Consider the following 10403-nt stretch of genomic DNA (forward strand, 5'->3'; position numbering starts at 1 on the left):
GAAAGAAGGTTCGAAGAAATGATTGACGGCACTCGGGTGGTTGGGCTGCTTCATCTTCGTTGACCTCAAATTCTCATGGCTGGCTATCTTCCAGGCTTCGTGATTCCTCTGCTGCTGGTAAGTTGTAGCTTCTCTTTCACATTTTTCAATGATGGCCAACCCCAGTTTCCATACTTTTAATTTTCCTCTATGTTAATATTTTTCTTTCTTTTTTCTTGGAGTTTTACTTGGAATTCCTTCATACTAGCTGCTTTTGGCATCTTGGTTACAGCTTTAATTCGAAACATTTAGGTGATTTTTTTTTTTTGGGGTTAAGTTTAGTATTCGTTACATGGGATAGGATTGACAGGAGGAAGGATGGCTGACAGTGGAGTCTTTAGTCTGGTAAACGAGCTGCATCAATTAATTCTCATATTAAGGAAAATACTGAATATAAAGAAATTGCAAGCCAAGTTATTTACTAAAAACGTTGGCGGGGTCATCATGTTACTGACAATGGAAGGAGCCCCAACTCTGCCGGAACAATTAGTAGAAGAGATTCTACCTCTTGCACTGCCCGTTGGAGATTTTGTTCGAGGACCCAGGCAACGAACTATAAGGGCGAAACTTGAGTATACGATGGCTACTTGTTACAGAGGAAAATTATCAAATGAAGTGCCAGAATTAGTAGAACAGATTGATCTCAATGAGAATAACCTGGAGAAATTTCTTGATTCAACTGACTTCTACAAGAAAAGAAATGCTTCGGAACATTTACGCAACAATTTGGCATTACTACCTTCACGTCAGGCGATAAGAGCACTGCTTGAGGCTAGTTGTCTACTCAAAGACACCATAATCTTTTTCCATGAAGTCGGTACTGAATTAGCTGCTCTCTGCGAATGTCTAAGGTTCCTGCTGACCATTTCCAAGAAGTGCGAGCATTCAAACGAATGGCCTTGTCACCAATTCGTGGAAGGCATCAGGGATGTCACGATCAAAGCACTTGATGCTGTCAACTGTGCAGACAAAGATAGTCTTAGCTCGGAGATGCAGAAATTTGAGGACCGTATACAGTTGGATCCTAGTGTGATATGTGAAGATGCTGAAGTTATAAAGGAAGATTGTGTCGAGAAGATGGCCAAGAAATTTTTTGATAGGAAAAATGGCAAGCGATTGGTTTTGTTGGATACTTTAGAAATGCTTCATTCCTGCAAGGAAGGGATTATTGATATGACTCTTCGCAAACTTCATAGAAAAGACCATCAATCGCTGAATGCTGCACTTGGAGGAAATGGCTTTCCTTCACCGTCTATGATCTGTGAGATGTTTGCCAGAGAAGATCTTCCTTCACTGCCTCTGACACATTGTCTACGTGCTTTTCCTTTGATTGAAGGAAGAAAAAGAAGAAGAGCAGGTGCTTTGCACAATTGCATTGTAGAAAATCAGCACAATTTATTGTACTTTTTCAAGAAGTTGATCTTGCCAGATTTTCAGATGATGTCTTGCAGCTGTTTACTTTATCAGCAGATCTTTATCTAGACTCGTGCCTTGTAAAATGAGTACATGTTTACTTCATTAAACATTTTCCAGGAAAAAAAAAGAAGAAAAAGCATAAAGCCAAGCCTCTGTTTAGAAAGAGTACAAACGTTAATGCAATCTTGTTGCACTGTCCTGATTCCTTAATTTAGGTTCAAGTTTTTTTCGTTGTCCGTCTGATCGTTCACCTCTAATGTGATATGTTTCCTCTTCCCTCCCAATTAAGTGATCAAGGGAAATCAGTCGGCATTGGGGTAGAAGAGTTTTAAGGTACTTGCTGCAAAATATCCTTATCGTAAACTAATGCAATGTCCAGAAACTGTTGCTTACAGATTAGCCCTTGTAGAATCTGTCAGTTGCATGTCAGGTGGATTAAATCTGCTGCATGGTTTGGCCAATATATAAAATGGTTAATTGTTAGTGTGACATAAGAACAAATGCAAAATGACATAATAATGTGATTAAAATGCTGTCAGGTGGATTAAGATCTGCTGCATGGGAAACTCTATGCACAATGACATAATGGAGTTCAATAATTAAAAGCCTCCATGAGTCTTTGTTCTTTGTGTTAATAAAAGATAACATGAGTCATATCCAATCGAATCGCTTACACTTTATTTTCCTCGCTTCCTACAACAACTAGTAATGTGTCACGTGTTTTGGACTTGAATATATTTTTTTAAGATATAATATTTTCTATACACTAAATTTCTTAGCTAAATTTTGACTGTCAATATAGTATATCTAAGAACTTATGACCAACAAAATTTAGTAATTGTCAATCATACAAAGTGTATATTGCATATAAAACAAATTAAATATTTATTTTATATTCTACCATACGAAAACTTTGAAGATGGAAGTTTAGCTAAGTTATTGTCTATTTTAATGGAGTTACAGATCAAACTAGTGCTTAAAATCAGAGTTAACAAAAATATTTGCTAAAAGATGCTCATTTTCAGCTATTGTAAAAGAGATCTAGGGTCAGCCCCTTCTTCCAAATCTAAATAAAATCAATTGGAAGTCATGGCCTCCCAGATCAATGCAAACTAACAAGAATCTCTTAAGGCTAAACTCGTATATTTCCACCAAAAAAAAAAATTGAGATGAGACTAAAGGAACACTCTCAAATATATGCAAGTTGAAGTTTCAAATCCAATCCTTCATTTGTTTTAGAAACCAATTTCCAATTCCAATCTAACAATGTTTTCCTCTTTGTAATTGAGCTTTCTGTCTCATGCAACTTGAAAGAGTCTTTTTGTAACTTTACTCTTATGGGAAGTGAATGGATGAATTAATGATTAACAACACCACTTTATTGTCTCATTTCACATTGAAGAGTTCAAACAATTGTGAAAATCAATTGACGGCTTAAATTGGAACATTATATTAGATTGATTTTCATCGTAACTCCAAGTAGAGATTGATTTTTGGTTTTTTTATTGACTATTTCCTTTCTATGTTTTGTACATAAATAAGCAAAGCTTTTATGCCTCACAATAATAAAGTTTCATCAACAAAAATTAAGCAATTATCCCTTCTTTCCCACCAACACATTCCTTAAAGACTAACTTTTAAATCAAAATTTTGGATAATTTTGAGAAGAACCTTTCCATTAAGACATTAAGAAGTAAGGATAATGGGAGAAAATATGCAATAATATATGTACAATTTCAATGAGTTTCCCATGAAGGAGAAGAAAAGGGATAAAACAGTCTTTATATTGATTCGTGGCCGGCAGAATTTGTTTCCATTTACCAGGGTTTGGTCAATTGTAAGGGATTGCGAAAAATTAAAAGTTAAAGGTAGTTGAGTGCTAAAATTTTGTACTCGAAGATGCAAATTGCAATCAGAGCATGGGTGAGAAGTATGAGGTGCAGTTAATCCAAAATGAAACAATGCGTCAGTTCCAAATCAATCAATCAAACTATACTCGAATATTTATTTTGATCCCTAATTTCAAAATAAAACACTTTAGTTTCTAAAATATAAAATTTATCATATTTTAATCCCTAAAGTATGAAATCTATTTCACTTAAATCCCCTCATGTATAAAATCTATTCCACTTTAGTTTCTAAAGTATAAAATTTGTTTCACTTAAACATAAAATTTAGAGCAAATCTTTTATATATTAACAGTGTAAATATTAATATGGTTTGATGCATGTCATATTTGAAAATTTTGGAGTTTAAGATCAAATTCAGATAATATGACATACATCTAAATCTATCCATGTGTACCCGATGATGTAAGAAAATAAAAATTAATCCATGAAGTCTATCTCATTTTCGCTAATTAATTGGGATCATCATTATATTTAAGGAACTAAAGCATCTCGTTTCAACTTAGAGATGAAAGTGAAAATGTTGGTATAATTAAATAATGCAAAGTGAACTTAATTCATAAAACAATAAAAAGATGGATTTCTCAGGTCAACTAAAGGGTTATGATCACTTTACCCCCTTAAATTATATTATTACTATCAGTTTACTCCCTAACGTTATATTTTAGTCACTTTACCCCCATAAGTAATTCAACTCAACATGTTAAGAAATTTTGGATAAAAATACCTTTTCATTTTATAGCATTACTACGTTGTTATTATCACTTTATTCATTTGGATTATAGGGATACAATCACTTTAGCTCCTAATATTATTTTTTAGACATTTTATCTCATCATTAATCTAACTAGTATAGTCAAAAAATTTTAAATATATTTATCCTTTTTTATATATAATTAAAAATAAAAAAATTAGAATGGTTATTCTTCCTTTTTTTCACTTTAACAGATCGAAAAAACATAAAAATAAAAGAGTTTTCTCAAATTTTTTTTTTCAGACTTATTAATACTAGGAAAAGAAAAAAAGATGGGAAAGAAGGAAACAAAAAGTAGATTTTACAAAAAAGAAAATAAAGAAAAGTCTAACATTATCGTATTACTCTAAGGTTGTCGGGTTTAAAATTGGAATTTTGGTGGTAAACAAAAATGTGAAATAATTTCAAAATAATAAAAGTATTTAATTCTTTCTTATTTGTAATTTTTTAAAAAAAGAATTGAGCTTTCTCTCTCCCTCTTCCTCTCTCCATCTTTCTATTTTTTTTTCAATATTAATAAGATTGTCAAGAAAAAAAAATTAATACGTTGACTTTTTTTCTTGATACTAAAAAGGAGAAGAGTCACTCTAAATTTTTTATTATTTTTATTATGCAAAGAGGAGGGTATTTTCTTCTAAAATTTTTTAACTTGATAAGTTAGTTTAATGGTATGATAAATTGCCTAAAAACTAATTCTATGAGATAAATTGATAATGATACTATATTTTATAGGGATAAAGTGATAATAATTTTAAGGGTTAAACATGTCTTTTTACTTTAATTAACAAATTCGGTTAAATTTGACCATTAGTTTTAAGGATAAAATGACTAAAAGATAACATTAAAGAAAAAATTGATAGTAACACCAAATGTTAAGGGGTAAAGTGATAAGACTAAAAAGAGGCCTCACCACGGTCAATATTATCCATTGCCCCCACAAAAATGAAAAGCTCTAAAATTTTACATTTTCATCCACAGATTGTAGAAAACAACTGTATCCCAACAGTTGACCGAGGACTCCTCCCCGGTTTGACTACTACAGTCAAAATCGGGTCATTTTCTTCTGTATTCATCTCTAGTGACTCCGACTACTCAAGAAAAAAAAATTTTTTCTTTTGACAAGAAGGGATCATCTCATCCTTCTGAATTCTAATCGTGTTCTGCTTCTCTGCTACTGGTGAGTGTAATCCTGACAACTTCTCTTCCATTTATTTTCTATCAGTCGAAAGGGGTTCATTTTTACTTTTGATTACTCTGTTAGGTGCTTATGTTCAACAAGTTTTTCTTTTATCCTTAATACATGCATATCCCATCTCTTACTGGATATTTTTAACCAAAAAATTCTCCTTTTTATGCTTCTGGTTCCTGTAATTGCTTGTCTTTCAACCCATTTTCATGTACCTTCAGATTTTGTTAATCGTCTTGGATGCATTCCTATTACAGCTGAGAGATGGCCTACGCTGCAGTTGCTTCCCTGGTACAAACGCTGGAGTATCTGCTGCAATTTCCCTGTTTGGTTCTGGAAATGAAAAAGATGCAAGCGGAGGTTATCACACAGAGATTCCGTCAAGTCTTATTGCTCCTGAAAGGAGATGTATATCTCAGTTCATAACTTTTGATGATTACAAAATAATTGGATGCTACTAACATACTTTAAAGAGTCCATTTCAGGATTTGGAACAAAAATCAGACCAAAGACTTGAAGCTAAAACTGGATCAAGGTTTGACAAATTACTGAAATTACTGTCGGACGCACAAAAGGACCATATCGGACGGCCGACAACCATTGAGTAACTTCGGACGCATGAAGAACTCACACTCGGACGTCCGAAGGTAATGTGTCAAAACATCTATGATCACTGACCTCGTTCGGACACACAAAATCAGAGCACCGGACGTCCGACAAACGTTGTCGCTCTTCGAACGCAAAACACTGGAGCATCGGACGTCCGAAAGAAATAAAGAAGGATTTGCAAGTTTACTTTCGGACGTATACTGTGGAGGGACCGGACGTCCTAAGAATTGCAAGAAATCATCTTGAACTCACTGTCTTCGTTCGGACGCAAAAATTCAAAGTACCGGACGTCCGACACTACCAACGGCTAGTTGACCTTCCAGCTACCTTCTATCCGTTGACAGCATTAATTGAAGAATTTTTTGGTTCTCTATAAATTGGGATTAGTCAACTCCTCAAAAGAACTTTTACACATTAAGTCTACATCAGATCTTGAATGGTTCAAGTGTACGAATACTCCAAAAAGAAGATTTGTACTCTTAGTTGTGTAATCTCCATTAAGTTTTTCAAGTGTGATTCAATTTCTTCAATAGTGTAGCTTTGTGAGAGTTATCCGGGCGAGTGTAAAACTTCCTTGCTTGATCAAGTGAGACTTGAGGCAAGGAGGAAGTAATCATTCTTTTGTACACAAGAGATTGGTGGAAAGTTGATCATATTGAAGAAACTTGATATATAAAGTGATATTCAAACTTAGTCAAGTTTGAAACTTGGTTTGCAATTCCATCCCTTCATTTACTGTCTTGTTATATATATAAATATTGCATTACCTCTCTTACTCACAGATTACTTGTGCTAGTCCATCAATTGCTTCTCAATGAGGTCCCCTTGAAAAAGAAAGCAAGGTCGAAAAGAAAAAAGTGACTCATATCTTGGCTTGTTTTTATATAACCTAATTCACCCCCCTCTTAGGTTGTATTCGATCCTTACAATTGGTATCAGAGTTTGGTCTCCTTGAGATTAAGCTCAATCGGTTTGGGAGTAGAAATGACAACCAACAATGCCATATTCTTTGAGGGATAATCTGTCACCAGACCTCCTATGTTCAATGGGTCAAACTATGCAAGTTGGAAGGAGAGAATGATCATTTTCTTACAATCTATCGATATTGAGTTATGATTTATTGTTAATGAAGGTCTGTTTGATGCCTCTACTATTGATGCAGAGACAAACAGGCCGAAACCAAAAACAAGAAGGGAACTAACTGCTGAACATAGAATTCATCTCATTTTGAATGCCAAGTCGATGAATGTATTGTACAGTGCTTTAGACTCAAACGAATCTGTTAGAGTCAAGGGCTGCAAATCTGCAAAAGAAATCTGGGACAAATTTCGAGAAATATACGAAGGTAGTGAAAATGTGAGAGAACAGAAGAAATCCATTCTGATCACAAAGTATGAATCCTTTAAGATGGAACCTCACGAAAACATCAACAAGATGTATTGCAGATTCAATGATCTTATTAAGGATCTAGAAGTTCTTGAGAAAGATTACTTTCTTGATGAGAAAAACAGAAAAAATCTGAATGCTCTATCAAAGGATTGGGGGAGCAAAGTAACTGCCATTGAGGAAGCCAAAAATCTGAACACTTTATCTATTGAATCCCTTATAAATTCACTAACGTCTTATGAGCTAAAACTCAAGTCTAAGGTGCAGGAAGAAGAAAACACAAGAGTTAGAAAGAGCATTGTTCTGAAGACTTCACAAGAAGAAGATGATACAATCTCTCTGGATGGAGATGACATAGAAGGTGATGATAGTAACATTGCACTCATCACACGAGGGTTCAAAAGGATACTCAACAAGAGAAGATTCAGAAAAGGAGGACCTAGCAATTCCTTTCCAAATAAGTCCAACAACTTCAGAAATAAAGGAAAGCTGGAATTCAACAAAAAGTAAACTGATAAGTGCTTTGAATGCGGCGAACCTGGTCATTATGCAAATGAATGTCCAATGAAGAAAAAGAAGGAGAACAAGAGTGAACGAAAACCAAAATTCAACAATTTTCAGATCACCTGGAATGACTGTAATTCAGAAGGAAAAGTAGAGGAAGAAGAGGTATCTACCCAAGTGACTTTCATAGCCATTGGAGATGAAGAGATAACCCAATGTGACTCTCAAACTGATAGTGATTGTGAGTCTGATGTTGATATTAATTCTTTTCTAGAAAAAATGCATAACAACTTAAAAGAATCATATGTTAGAAATAAGGAACTAAAGCAGAAAATTAGCTTTCTAATACAAGATAATGCAAACCTTTTTCGACAAAACAAGTGTCTTAAGCATAAAAATGAAAACCTGAAAAGGATTGAAACTGATGTGCTTGCTGAACTTAACAAAAAGATAAATTTCTGTGACATGCTCAGAAGTGAAAAATGCAGCCTAAAAAAAAGGATGAATGATTTATGTCAATTGTTGCATCATATGAAACAGAACCGCCTTCAAAAGAATGACACTAAACCTCACCTTAACATTCATCAGATAAGACTGAATCAAAATGCAAATGAGTTTGCTATCCATAGGAGAAGGCAAGTTAGATTCATTAAACCTATCCATTTGATTGATCCAATGACAGTATGCAACTTTTGTTGTTAATTTGGTCACATGAATAGCAACTGTTATGTTAAGAAAAACATGAGAAATGGAATGAGATGCATGTGGATTATTAGACATAATGCTAACCATGAATGACCCAAAAAGTAATGGGTACCAAACATTATATTATGGACTACTGTGTAGGTGAACCTGGTGAACACTGTTAAAGAATCAAAATGGTTCATAGATAGTGGATACTCAAGGCATATGACTGGCGATGCATCACAGTTCATCAAGCTCAAGCCAAAAACAAGCGGAAAGGTTACTTTTGGAGATGATAATAAAGCCAAAACTGTTGGAATTGGTGATGTTGGTAAGAATGGTCAGACTTTTGTTCATAATGTTCTTTTAGTCGACAACCTGAGTTACAATTTGCTAAGTGTTAGTCAATTATGTGCTAGGAACTTGCTTGTGTTATTTAAGAAACTTGAATGCCTTGTTCTTGACTCAAAGTTTAACATTATTTTCAAAGGAAAAAGAGTTAATGACATTTATGTGGTGATTCTTGAAAAAGTTGATGCCTCCAGCCTCAGTTGTCTCAAAATAGCAAATGAGGATCCCTGGTTGTGGCACAGAAGGCTTTGTCACTTCAATATGGATTTGCTAAAAGAAATTTCCAAAAAGGACCTAGTTAGAGGGCTTCCAAAACTCAATTTTTGTAAAGATCGCATCTGTGATGCTTGCCAATTTGAAAAACAAGTCAATGTATCTTTTAAACCAAAGAAATGTGTTTCTACCTCAAAACCCTTAGAACTCCTACATCTTGATCTCTTTAGTCCAACTCAAACCACAAGTCTTGGTGGCAAGAGATTCTGTTTTGTTGTTGTTGATGACTATTCTAGATACACTTGGGTGATGTTTCTTGCACATAAAGATGATGCTATCAAAAATTTTATTTCCCTGTTTGCCAAGGTTCAAAATCTGATTGGTTTGAAAATCATAAAAATAAGAAGTGACAATGGCACAGAATTTCGTTTTTGTGGATTTCCAAAATTTTGTGACAACAATGACATTACACATGAGTTTTCTATTGTTAGAGTACCCCAATAAAATGGAGTGGTTGAGAGGAAAAATAGAACTCTTCAAGAAGCTGTTAGAACCATGCTTAGTGAACGTAATTTACCAAAGTGCTTTTGCACTGAAACTATAAACACTAAATGCTATACCATGAACAGAGTTCTCTTAAGATCAATCTTGAACAAGACTTCATATGAGCTGCTATTTGATAAAAAACTTGTAGTTGGTTATTTTAAAGTTTTTGGTTGCAAATGCTTCATTCTGAACATCAAGGAGCATCTTGGTAAGTTTGATAAAAAATCTGATGAGAGGATCTTCTTGGGATATTGTGAAAATAAGAGAAGTTTTAGAATTTATAATCGTAGAACTCTGGTTATAGAAGAAGCCATACATATCACTTTTGATGAATTTAATGGTGATACTTCCATGAGTTGTGGTGAAGATGATGATGCAGGTGTTCAAGAAGAATTAAAGAAGCTAACAATCAGCAATCAAGGCACAGCTCCATCAGAAAATGATTCAAAGGAAGATGAAAATCAAGACAGTCCTGCTAGAGAAGACAATGACAGTGACACTGCGATTCCTAATGATCTTTCAAGAGTCTGAAAATTTGTCCAAAATCATCCTAAGGAACTTATCATTGGGGATCCATCTGAAAAGGTCAGAACACGTTCCTCCTCTAGACAATTAATTGATAACTTTGCATTGGTCTCACATTTTGAGCCCAAAAATGTTGTTGATGCATTGAATGATAAGAGCTGAATTTTGGCCATGGAAGAGAAGTTAAATCAATTTGAAAGAAATAAGATTTGGACATTAGTTGCTAGACCACAAGATCATCCTATTATTGGCACTAAATGGGTTTTTAGAAACAAAATGAATG

The 10403-nt window shown here is 34.2% G+C and overlaps 1 protein-coding gene across 2 annotated transcripts; it reads left to right on the top strand.

Annotated features, from left to right (window-relative positions):
* On the top strand, positions 1-1665 carry LOC113716619 (uncharacterized). Of its 2 annotated transcripts, none has more exons than XM_027241015.2 (2): positions 1-117; positions 341-1665. In XM_027241015.2, the coding sequence occupies exon 2, from the start codon at positions 358-360 to the stop codon at positions 1519-1521; it is 1164 nt and encodes a 387-aa protein (XP_027096816.1). In that variant the 5' UTR covers positions 1-117; positions 341-357; the 3' UTR covers positions 1522-1665. The 2 variants fall into 2 exon arrangements, with proteins under 2 accessions (XP_027096816.1, XP_071926010.1); XM_072069909.1 differs by having other exon boundaries at positions 13-117; positions 350-1665.
* The last annotated feature ends 8738 nt before the right edge of the window (positions 1666-10403 follow it).

The sequence above is a fragment of the Coffea arabica genome, chromosome 11c (assembly GCF_036785885.1).
Source record: "Coffea arabica cultivar ET-39 chromosome 11c, Coffea Arabica ET-39 HiFi, whole genome shotgun sequence".
In the NCBI taxonomy this organism is placed as follows: Eukaryota; Viridiplantae; Streptophyta; class Magnoliopsida; order Gentianales; family Rubiaceae; genus Coffea; species Coffea arabica.

Excerpts from the sequence above, each read along its gene's own strand:
- LOC113716619 (XM_027241015.2), top strand. The coding sequence starts at position 358 with ATGGCTGACAGTGGAGTCTTTAGTCTGGTAAACGAGCTGCATCAATTA.